This window comes from Salmo salar, chromosome ssa03, assembly GCF_905237065.1.
Source record: "Salmo salar chromosome ssa03, Ssal_v3.1, whole genome shotgun sequence".
In the NCBI taxonomy this organism is placed as follows: Eukaryota; Metazoa; Chordata; class Actinopteri; order Salmoniformes; family Salmonidae; genus Salmo; species Salmo salar.
This window is the reverse complement of record NC_059444.1, coordinates 100,569,405-100,581,904: the sequence shown is the minus strand read 5'-3', so window position 1 is coordinate 100,581,904 and position 12,500 is coordinate 100,569,405. Positions and strand designations below refer to the sequence as shown.

The following is a 12,500-nucleotide window of genomic DNA, read 5'->3' as shown; positions in this document are numbered from 1 at the left end:
TGAGACAGATCAGAGACCTGGTCAGGTGAAAACAGATCAGAGACCTGGTCAGGTGAGACAGATCAGAGACCTGGTCAGGTGAGACAGATCAGAGACCTGGTCAGGTGAGACAGATCAGAGACCTGGTCAGGTGAGACAGATCAGAGACCTGGTCAGGTGAGACAGATCAGAGACCTGGTCAGGTGAGACAGATCAGAGACCTGGTCAGGTGAGACAGATCAGAGACCTGGTCAGGTGAGACAGATCAGAGACCTGGTCAGGTGAGAACAGATCAGAGACCTGGTCAGGTGAGACAGATCAGAGACCTGGTCAGGTGAGACAGATCAGAGACCTGGTCAGGTGAGACAGATCAGAGACCTGGTCAGGTGAGACAGATCAGAGACCTGGTCAGGTGAGACAGATCAGAGACCTGGTCAGGTGAGACAGATCAGAGACCTGGTCAGGTGAGACAGATCAGAGACCTGGTCAGGTGAAATCAGATCAGAGACCTGGTCAGGTGAGACAGATCAGAGACCTGGTCAGGTGAGACAGATCAGAGACCTGGTCAGGTGAGACAGATCAGAGACCTGGTCAGGTGAGACAGATCAGAGACCTGGTCAGGTGAAAACAGATCAGAGACCTGGTCAGGTGAGACAGATCAGAGACCTGGTCAGGTGAGACAGATCAGAGACCTGGTCAGGTGAGACAGATCAGAGACCTGGTCAGGTGAGACAGATCAGAGACCTGGTCAGGTGAGACAGATCAGAGACCTGGTCAGGTGAAAACAGATCAGAGACCTGGTCAGGTGAGACAGATCAGAGACCTGGTCAGGTGAGACAGATCAGAGACCTGGTCAGGTGAGACAGATCAGAGACCTGGTCAGGTGAGACAGATCAGAGACCTGGTCAGGTGAGACAGATCAGAGACCTGGTCAGGTGAGACAGATCAGAGACCTGGTCAGGTGAGACAGATCAGAGACCTGGTCAGGTGAGAACAGATCAGAGACCTGGTCAGGTGAGACAGATCAGAGACCTGGTCAGGTGAGACAGATCAGAGACCTGGTCAGGTGAAAACAGATCAGAGACCTGGTCAGGTGAGACAGATCAGAGACCTGGTCAGGTGAGACAGATCAGAGACCTGGTCAGGTGAGACAGATCAGAGACCTGGTCAGGTGAGACAGATCAGAGACCTGGTCAGGTGAGAACAGATCAGAGACCTGGTCAGGTGAGACAGATCAGAGACCTGGTCAGGTGAGACAGATCAGAGACCTGGTCAGGTGAGACAGATCAGAGACCTGGTCAGGTGAGACAGATCAGAGACCTGGTCAGGTGAGACAGATCAGAGACCTGGTCAGGTGAGACAGATCAGAGACCTGGTCAGGTGAGACAGATCAGAGACCTGGTCAGGTGAGACAGATCAGAGACCTGGTCAGGTGAAAACAGATCAGAGACCTGGTCAGGTGAGACAGATCAGAGACCTGGTCAGGTGAGACAGATCAGAGACCTGGTCAGGTGAGACAGATCAGAGACCTGGTCAGGTGAAACAGATCAGAGACCTGGTCAGGTGAGACAGATCAGAGACCTGGTCAGGTGAGACAGATCAGAGATCAGTGATAGGTGGAGAACATTAGTGAGAGTGTCAGACATCAGACACCAGGGTTCTGTTCAGTAGGGCGTACCGTAGCAAAAACGCTTAGCAAAGCAAAAAGGAAAATCTGTGTTCTTATTGGACAAGTTCAGGTGGTAGCTCTTGTCACTGATCAGACTCTTAGTTCGGTGAAACGAACAGAGAGAAAAGAGAGGAGAAGAAGAAGACTACCTCAAGGAGCTCAGTGGTCTAGCTGCCGGGTTTGGGGGGTTAGAGGGGTTAGAGGGGGGTACTGAGGTAAAACACAAGACCAAACATGTTAAACAACAGCTTGTTGTTTAGACTCTAAACATGTTAAACAACAGCTTAATGAGGTAAAACACAAGACCAAACATGTTAAACAACAGCTTGTTGTTTAGACTCTAAACATGTTCAACAACAGCTTACTGAGGTAACACATGTTAAACATGTCTTACATCTAGACGTTCCGCTAGCGGAACACCTGCTCCAATATCCAATGATGGGCGTGGCGCGAAATACAAATTCCTCTAAAATCCGAAAACTTCTATTTTTCAAACATATGACTATTTTACAGCATTTTAAAGACAAGACTCTCGTTAATCTAACCACACTGTCCGATTTCAAAAAGGCTTTACAACGAAAGCAAAACATTAGATTATGTCAGCAGAGTACCCAGCCAGAAATAATCAGACACCCATTTTTCAAGCTAGCATATAATGTCACAAAAACCAAAACCACAGCTAAATGCAGCACTAACCTTTGATGATCTTCATCAGATGACACTCCTAGGACATTATGTTATACAATACATGCATGTTTTGTTCAATCAAGTTCATATTTATATCAAAAACCAGCTTTTTTACATTAGTATGTGACGTTCAGAACTAGCATACCCCCCGCAAACATCCGGTGAATTTACTAAATTACTCACGATAAACGTTCACAAAAAACATAATTATTTTAAGAATTATAGATACAGAACTCCTCTATGCACTCGATATGTCCGATTTTAAAATAGCTTTTCGGTCAATTTTTATTTCTATAATCCGATTTACTATTACAAAAGTTTCATTACCTTTGTTGTCTTCGTCAGAATGCACTCCCAGGACTGCTACTTCAATAACAAATGTTGGTTTGGTCCAAAATAATCCATCGTTATATCCGAATAGCGGCGTTTTGTTCGATGCGTTCCAAGACACTATCCGAAATGGTAAATCAGGGTCGCGCGCCTGGCGCAATTCGTGACAAAAAAATCCAAATATTCCATTACCGTACTTGAAGCATGTCAACCGCTGTTTAAAATCCATTTTTATGCCATTTTTCTCGTAAAAAAAGCGATAATATTCCGACCGGGAATGTCCATTTAGCTAAACAGAGGAAAGAAAACAAAGCTTTCGGTCGACGCGGGCACGAGCCTGAGTCTCACAGTACTGTAACCAGCCACTACCCAAACGCGCTACTTTGTTTCAGCCAGAGCCTGCAAAGCCACGATTCAGCTTTTTGCCGCCTTCTGAGAGTCCATGTGAGCCGTAGAAAGTGTCACGTAAGAGCAGAGATCCCCTGTAATAGATAGAGATAATCAACAAGGCCAAGAAATGGTCAGACAGGGTACTTCCTGTACAGAATCTTCTCAGGTTTTGGCCTGCCAAATGAGTTCTGTTATACTCACAGACACCATTCAAACAGTTTTAGAAACTTTGGAGTGTTTTCTATCCAAAGCTAATGATTATATGCATATTTTAGTTTCTGGGCAGGAGTACTAATCAGATTAAATCGGGTACGTTTTTTATCCGTCCGTGAAAATACTGCCCCCTAGCCATAACAGGTTAAACAACAGCTTACTGAGGTAAAACACAAGACTCTGAAACAACACTTAGGACTAGAGGATGGTTATGGGCAGGAGAGAGAGAGAGAGAGAGAGAGAGAGAGAGAGAGAGAGAGAGAGAGAGAGGAGAGAGAGAGAGAGAGAGAGAGAGAGAGAGAGAGAGAGAGAGAGAGAGAGAGAGAGAGAGAGAGAGAGAGAGAGAGAGAACAGTGGATGTGTGTTGACTGAGCGTGTGCAGTGTGTTCTCTCCAGTCCAGTCGGCGTGTTGATGCAGTATAGATGGTCTGTAGTCTGTAGGGACTTGAACCGATGGATTTATTAGTGTTGTGTTGCTAGTGCAGCACTTTACAAGCTCTCCAGTGAACTGGATTCTTTTAATAAATTCCCTGGGTTTTACCTAAATCCTGGTTGGAGGATTCCCGGAATCAGGAAGGAATAAGGAGGAGATCTGGAATCAGGAAGGAATAAGGAGGAGATCTGGAATCAGGAAGGAATAAGGAGGAGATCTGGAATTTTTCAAACAGGATTTCAGGAAAACCAGAGAATTTGTTAAAAGTTCCCGTAAATTTTGCATCGATAAACTGGACACACACACACACACACACACACACACACACACACACACACACACACACACACACACACACACACACACACACACACACACACACACACACACACACACACACACACACACACACACACACACACACACACACACACACACACACACACACACACACACACACACACACACACACACACACACACACACACACACACACACACACACACACACACACACACACACACACACACACACACACACACACACACACACACACACACACACACACACACACACACACACACACACACACACACACACACACACACACACACACACACACACACACACACACACACACACACACACACACACACACACACACACACACACACACACACACACACACACACACACACACACACACACACACACACACACACACACACACACACACACACACACACACACACACACACACACACACACACACACACACACACACCACACACACACACACACACACACACACACACACACACACACACACACACACACACCACACACACACACACACACACACACACACACACACACACACACACACACACACACACACACACACACACACACACACACACACACACACACACACACACACACACACACACACACACACACACACACACACACACACACACACACCACACACACACACACACACACACACACACACACACACACACACACACACACACACACACACACACACACACACACACACATTCAGCCTAACTTAGATGGTCTGGTCTCCCTCTACAGGAGGAGGAGGGTCAGTGCAGCCAGGAGGAGGAGCTTCTGTCGCCAAGGAAGATGTCCGTATCCAGGATGCATTCTCTCCCCTAACGACAGCTACATGTTTCCTCCTGTACGACCTGCTAGCGCCCCCCTACCCTCTACAGGAACACACCAGCCCCCAGTACCAAGCCTCAGGTACACACACACACTCTCGCTCTCTCTGTCTCTCTGTCTGTCTCTCTCTCTCTCTCTCTCTCTCTCTGTCTCTCTCTTTCTCTCTCTCTCTCTCTCTCTCATTAAGGGTTGCAAAGGGGAAGGTATATTACCAGTAACTTTCAAAGTTTACCAGTAATCTACAGGAATTTTTGGGAAACTTTCAGGATTTCATGGAATTTTCATAACATGTCAAATATATCCAATAATAAAATAAAGCTATTTTATATTTTTAAAATCGTAATGACAAAGATGGTAAACATTGTCCTAAATACAATACAACTTACTTACAGCTTAGTGAATAACGTTTGTGTTTTAATAATGAGGTTTTCAGCAGGAAATATCCTTTATATTTTTAAAGACTTGGATTTATTTTTACTATGTCAACATGTCTTTGTTGTCATTGTTTTGCCGCCAAACTGGTGGCAGTTGTGAAAAAATGTAATTGCTTGGAAGAGCTGCAGAGTTAATTGAAGTCATTGCTTGGAAGAGCTGCAGAGTTAATTGAAGTCATTGCTTGGAAGAGCTGCAGAGTTAATTGAAGTCATTGCTTGGAAGAGCTGCAGAGTTAATTGAAGTCAATAGTTGGAAGAGCTGCAGAGTTAATTGAAGTCAATAGTTGGAAGAGCTGCAGAGTTAATTGAAGTCATTACTTGGAAGAGCTGCAGAGTTAATTGAAGTCATTACTTGGAAGAGCTGCAGAGTTAATTGAAGTCAATAGTTGGAAGAGCTGCAGAGTTAATTGAAGTCAATAGTTGGAAGAGCTGCAGAGTTAATTGAAGTCAATAGTTGGAAGAGCTGCAGAGTTAATTGAAGTCAATAGTTGGAAGAGCTGCAGAGTTAATTGAAGTCAATAGTTGGAAGAGCTGCAGAGTTAATTGAAGTCATTGCTTGGAAGAGCTGCAGAGTTAATTGAAGTCATTAGTTGGAAGAGCTGCAGAGTTAATTGAAGTCAATAGTTGGAAGAGCTGCAGAGTTAATTGAAGTCAATAGTTGGAAGAGCTGCAGAGTTAATTGAAGTCAATAGTTGGAAGAGCTGCAGAGTTAATTGAAGTCAATACTTGGAAGAGCTGCAGAGTTAATTGAAGTCATTGCTTGGAAGAGCTGCAGAGTTAATTGAAGTCAATACTTGGAAGAGCTGCAGAGTTAATTGAAGTCAATACTTGGAAGAGCTGCAGAGTTAATTGAAGTCAATGCTTGGAAGAGCTGCAGAGTTAATTGAAGTCATTACTTGGAAGAGCTGCAGAGTTAATTGAAGTCAATAGTTGGAAGAGCTGCAGAGTTAATTGAAGTCATTGCTTGGAAGAGCTGCAGAGTTAATTGAAGTCATTACTTGGAAGAGCTGCAGAGTTAATTGAAGTCAATAGTTGGAAGAGCTGCAGAGTTAATTGAAGTCATTGCTTGGAAGAGCTGCAGAGTTAATTGAAGTCATTACTTGGAAGAGCTGCAGAGTTAATTGAAGTCATTACTTGGAAGAGCTGCAGAGTTAATTGAAGTCATTACTTGGAAGAGCTGCAGAGTTAATTGAAGTCATTGCTTGGAAGAGCTGCAGAGTTAATTGAAGTCAATAGTTGGAAGAGCTGCAGAGTTAATTGAAGTCATTGCTTGGAAGAGCTGCAGAGTTAATTGAAGTCATTTCCTTGGAAGAGCTGCAGAGTTAATTGAAGTCAATACTTGGAAGAGCTGCAGAGTTAATTGAAGTCATTACTTGGAAGAGCTGCAGAGTTAATTGAAGTCATTGCTTGGAAGAGCTGCAGAGTTAATTGAAGTCATTAGCTTGGAAGAGCTGCAGAGTTAATTGAAGTCATTACTTGGAAGAGCTGCAGAGTTAATTGAAGTCAATACTTGGAAGAGCTGCAGAGTTAATTGAAGTCAATACTTGGAAGAGCTGCAGAGTTAATTGAAGTCATTACTTGGAAGAGCTGCAGAGTTAATTGAAGTCATTAGTTGGAAGAGCTGCAGAGTTAATTGAAGTCAATAGTTGGAAGAGCTGCAGAGTTAATTGAAGTCAATAGTTGGAAGAGCTGCAGAGTTAATTGAAGTCATTACTTGGAAGAGCTGCAGAGTTAATTGAAGTCAATAGTTGGAAGAGCTGCAGAGTTAATTGAAGTCAATAGTTGGAAGAGCTGCAGAGTTAATTGAAGTCAATAGTTGGAAGAGCTGCAGTTTTTTTCATGAATTAGGCTCTTTTCTCTTGAACCATATGGTATATCCACTAGAAACTATATATATTTTACATGGATACATTTCTGAAAGATTATTCTAGTATAAATTAGCAAAATTACCTTAGATTGTCATAGATTACTTTATACGTTTTGCAACCCTAATCTTATTAAAGCATTAAACTTTTTTAAAAAGCATAAAAATCACTGATGATGTATTCATTCAATCGACTTTGCTGGCGAAACCAGTGACGACCAGGACCAGACTAGTTGACAACCAAGAATAGAGTGTTGATTGGGTGGTGGAACAGTTGACAGCTCAGAGAGCTGCCCTGGGACACTGCCCTGTGTAGGATGCCGTCTTTCAGATGGGACGTTAAACAGGTTGTCCTGATTCTCTGAGGTCATTAAAGATCCCATGTCACTTATCGTAAGAGTAGGGGGTGTTAACCCTGGTGTCCTGGCTAAAATTCCCAATCTGGCCCTCATACCATCATGGCCACCTAATCATCCCCAGCTTCCAATTGGCTCATTCATCCCCCCTCCTCTCCCCTGTAACTGCTCCCCAGGTCGTTGCTGTAAATGAGAATGTGTTCTCAGTCAATTTACCTGGTAACATAAGGGTTAAATTAAAAATAAATGAACCAGGGCGAGGATGGAGCGGGGGATGAATGAGCCAATAGGAAGCTGGGGATGATTAGTGACCATGAGTCAGTCACCACCTTCCGGAGACACCTGAAACCCCACCTCTTTAAGGAATACCTGGGATAGGATAAAGTAATCCTTCTAACCCCCCTTAAAAGATTTAGATGCACTATTGTAAAGTGGTTGTTCCACTGGATATTATAGGTGAATGCACCAATTTGTAAGTCGCTCTGGATAAGAGCGTCTGCTAAATGACGTAAATGTAAAATGTAAATGTAGAGGAGGAGAGGGGTTAGGATGATCTCCCGAATCTGATGGACCAAAGATTAGCAACACATGGAAACGGGACAACCCATTACGAGCATGGAATGTGTGTGTGGAAAGGTCTGCAAGAATACCCCAGGCCGAGGGGGGGAGTAGCGACACAACGCACAGGTAACAAACCTGGTGGGACACTGGAAGTGCTTGGTCCTGAGTCACCCCCACTCTTCATAGCACTGAATGATCTACAGTGAGGTTTTAAGACTAACTAGAGTGTTCTATGATCTACAGTGAGGTTCTAAGACTAACTAGAGTGTTCTATGATCTACAGTGAGGTCCTAAGACTAACTTGAGTGTTCCATGATCTACAGTGAGGTTCTAAGACTAACTAGAGTGTTCTATGATCTACAGTGAGGTTCTAAGACTAACTCGAGTGTTCTATGATCTACAGTGAAGTTCTAAGACTAACTAGAGTGTTCTATGATCTACAGTGAGGTTCTTCGACTATCTCGAGTGTTCTATGATCTACAGTGAGGTTCTAAGACTAACTAGAGTGTTCTATAATCTACAGTGAGGTTCTAAGACTAACTCGAGTGTTCTATGATCTACAGTGAGGTCCTAAGACTAACTTGAGTCTTCCATGATCTACAGTGAGGTTCTAAGACTAACTAGAGTGATCTATGATATACATTGAGGTTCTAAGACTAACTAGAGTGTTCTATGATCTACAGTGAGGTTCTACGACTATCTCGAGTGCTCTATGATCTACATTGAGGTTCTAAGACTAACTAGAGTGTTCTATGATCTACAGTGAGGTTTTAAGACTAACTCGAGTGTTCTATGATCTACAGTGAGGTTCTAAGACTAACTAGAGTGTTCTATGATCTACAGTGAGGTTCTAAGACTAACTCGAGTGTTCTATGATCTACAGTGAGGTTCTAAGACTAACTAGAGTGTTCTATAATCTACAGTGAGGTTATAAGACTAACTCGAGTGTTCTATGATCTACAGTGAGGTCCTAAGACTAACTTGAGTGTTCCATGATCTACAGTGAGGTTCTAAGACTAACTAGAGTGATCTATGATATACATTGAGGTTCTAAGACTAACTAGAGTGTTCTATGATCTACAGTGAGGTTCTACGACTATCTCGAGTGCTCTATGATCTACAGTGAGGTTCTAAGACTATCTAGAGTGTTCTGTGATCTACAGTGAGGTTCTAAGACTAACTCGAGTGTTCTATGATCTACAGTGAGGTTCTAAGACTAACTTGAGTGTTCTATAGTCTACAGTGAGGTTCTAAGGCTAACTAGAGTGTTCTATGATCTACAGTGAGGTTCTAAGACTAACTTGAGTGTTCTATAGTCTACAGTGAGGTTCTAAGGCTAACTAGAGTGTTCTATGATCTACAGTGAGACTGTAAAGACCTGTTTGCCTGACTGCAGGTCCAGTCCTGTGTTTGTGTATCAGGTACTGGCTGGCTGACAGACTGATTTAGGCTAATGGCTGGCTGGCTGGTTGGCTGGCTGGCTGTCTGGTTGGCTGACTGGTTGGCTGACAGTCTGACTGGCTGGCTGACTGGCTGGTTGGCTGACAGTCTGGCTGGTTGGCTGACAGTCTGACAGGCTGGCTGACTGGCTGGTTGGCTGACAGTCTGACTGGCTGACTGGCTGGTTGGCTGACAGTCTGACTGGCTGGCTGGTTGGCTGACAGTCTGACTGGCTGGTTGGCTGGCTGACTGGCTGGTTGGCTGACAGTCTGACTGGCTGGCTGACTGGCTGGCTGGCTGACAGTCTGACTGGCTGGTTGGCTGACAGTCTGGCTGGCTGACTGGCTGGTTGGCTGACAGTCTGGCTGGCTGACTGGCTGGTTGGCTGACTGGCTGGTTGGTTGGCTGACAGACTGGCTGACTGGATGACTGGCTGGTTGGCAGACAGTCTGACTGGCTGGCTGGCTGGTTGGCTGACAGTCTGACTGGCTGGATGACTAGCTGGTTGGCTGACAGTCTGACTGGCTGGTTGGCTGACAGACTGGCTGACTGGCTGACTGGCTGGTTGGCTGACAGACTGGCTGGCTGGCTGACTGTCTGGTTGACAGACTGGCTGGCTGACTGTCTGGTTGACAGACTGGCTGGCTGGATGACTGTCTGGTTGGTTGACAGACTGGCTGGCTGGATGACTGTCTGTAGTGGTTAGCTGTGAACTACACAGGATCATACAGGCTCATCCACTCAACTCTCTGTACTTTACTAGTTGTACTGTAACATCTGCTCTGTGTTGACCAGCAACATAGCTTAACTAACCCTTCAGTCAGTTACACAGGAAACCATTATTCTCATTATTGGGTTCTGTTCCCGGGAAAATGTAGTTATTTTCCGGTTTTCGGGATTTGTTCCCCTCAACCGGTTCCAACCCCTGGATGCTAGTAGCATGTTAGCCCCCTGGATGCTAGTAGCATGTTAGCCCCCTGGATGCTAGTAGCATGTTAGCCCCCATGGATGCTAGTAGCATGTTAGCCCCCATGGATGCTAGTAGCATGTTAGCCCCCTGGATGCTAGTAGCATGTTAGCCCCCTGGATGCTCTAGTTCCCCTGGATGCTAGTAGCATGTTAGCCCCCTGGATGCTAGTAGCATGTTAGCCCCCTGGATGCTAGTAGCATGTTAGCCCCCTGGATGCTAGTAGCATGTTAGCCCCTGGATGCTAGTAGCATGTTAGCCCCCTGGATGCTAGTAGCATGTTAGCCCCCATGGATGCTAGTAGCATGTTAGCCCCCCATGGATGCTAGTAGCATGTTAGCCCCCTGGATGCTAGTAGCACGTTAGCCCCCTGGATGCTAGTTGTAGCCCCATGGATGCTAGTAGCATGTTAGCCCCCTGGATGCTAGTAGCATGTTAGCCCCCATGGATGCTAGTAGCATGTTAGCCCCCATGGATGCTAGTAGCATGTTAGCCCCCTGGATGCTAGTAGCATGTTAGCCCCATGGATGCTAGTAGTATGTTAGCCCCTGGATGCTAGTAGCATGTTAGCCCCCTGGATGCTAGTAGCATGTTAGCCCCCATGGATGCTAGTAGCATGTTAGCCCCATGGATGCTAGTAGCATGTTAGCCCCCATGGATGCTAGTAGCATGTTAGCCCCCTGGATGCTAGTAGCATGTTAGCCCCCTGGATGCTAGTAGCATGTTAGCCCCCTGGATGCTAGTAGCATGTTAGCCCCCATGGATGCTAGTAGCATGTTAGCCCCAGAGACAGTCATGCTAGAGTTATACACACTGACCCAATGACTCCTGTTGACTGACTGTAACAGCCTGCAGGTTTTATAAGTCAGGACGAACAGTCTCTCTGAGTCCATATCCCAACGCCAGTCTAAGTGTTTAAGTGTTGTTTTTCCGTGTATCTTTTCTCCTCAGGCTGTGTAACATCTGCGCATTCCCAGCCATGTGAAGACCAGGCTGTACTGTCCAGCCTCTCTCACCCTGGTCCCCCTCACATCGCCCCGCCAAGGCCCTCGCCCAGGGGGCTGCGCAGACAGGTGAGTACACACACACACACACACACACACACACCCACACACACACACACACACACACACACACACACACACACCATGCTTGGTCTGTGACCTTAACATTCCCCATTGTGTTCCAGCTGTCTGTGACCCTAACATTCCCCATTGTGTTCCAGGTGTCTGTGACCCTAACATTCCCCATTGTGTTCCAGGTGTCTGTGACCCTAACATTCCCATTGTGTTCCAGGTGTCTGTGACCCTAACTTGTCAGGTCGCCAACATTCCCCATTGTGTCCTCTGTGTTCCAGGTGTCTGTGACCCTAACATTCCCCATTGTGTTCCAGGTGTCTGTGACCCTAACATTCCCCATTGTGTTCCAGGTGTCTGTGACCCTAACATTCCCCATTGTGTTCCAGGTGTCTGTGACCCTAACATTCCCCATTGTGTCCTCTGTGTTCCAGGTGTCTGTGACCCTAACATTCCCCATTGTGTTCCAGGTGTCTGTGACCCTAACATTCCCCATTGTGTCCTATGTGTTCCAGGTGTCTGTGACCCTAACATTCCCCATTGTGTTCTCTCTGTGTTCCAGCTGGCTGTGAAGCTGGACTCAGTGGAAGTTCGGAGTGTCGCCTCAGTAGAGAGACAGGACCCCGTCTCAACCCTCCCCTCTCTCCCCTGTCCCTCTCCCTGCTCTCCCCCCGCCCCCCTCTCCCCCCTTCCTCTCGGACCCCGCCGACGAGGAGGTGTGGCACATCACCAGCTCAGCGCGCCATTGGTGGGACGGACATGGAAGTGGGCGGTGTCACTCCCTCTCCCCTTACGCCTCCCCTGACTCCCCCTCTTCCCTGAGGAGCCGAGGAGCGCGCTCAGTCTGCTGGGGGCAGGGCTAAAAGGTCACGACCCGAGGAAGGGCTTCAGCGTAGACACCCAGGGCTTC

The 12,500-nt window shown here is 46.1% G+C and overlaps 1 protein-coding gene across 1 annotated transcript in view; it reads left to right on the top strand.

Annotated features, from left to right (window-relative positions):
• The window catches only part of LOC106593944 (voltage-dependent T-type calcium channel subunit alpha-1H), an 81,128-nt gene extending 68,895 nt beyond the window's left edge, over positions 1-12,233 (top strand). Inside the window, exons 26-28 of the mRNA XM_045716089.1 lie at positions 4,803-4,973; positions 11,466-11,587; positions 12,153-12,233. Coding sequence (XP_045572045.1) covers positions 4,803-4,886 — 84 coding nt within the window. The 3' untranslated portion in view covers positions 4,887-4,973; positions 11,466-11,587; positions 12,153-12,233. The remainder of the gene's footprint in view (positions 1-4,802; positions 4,974-11,465; positions 11,588-12,152) is intronic.
• The last annotated feature ends 267 nt before the right edge of the window (positions 12,234-12,500 follow it).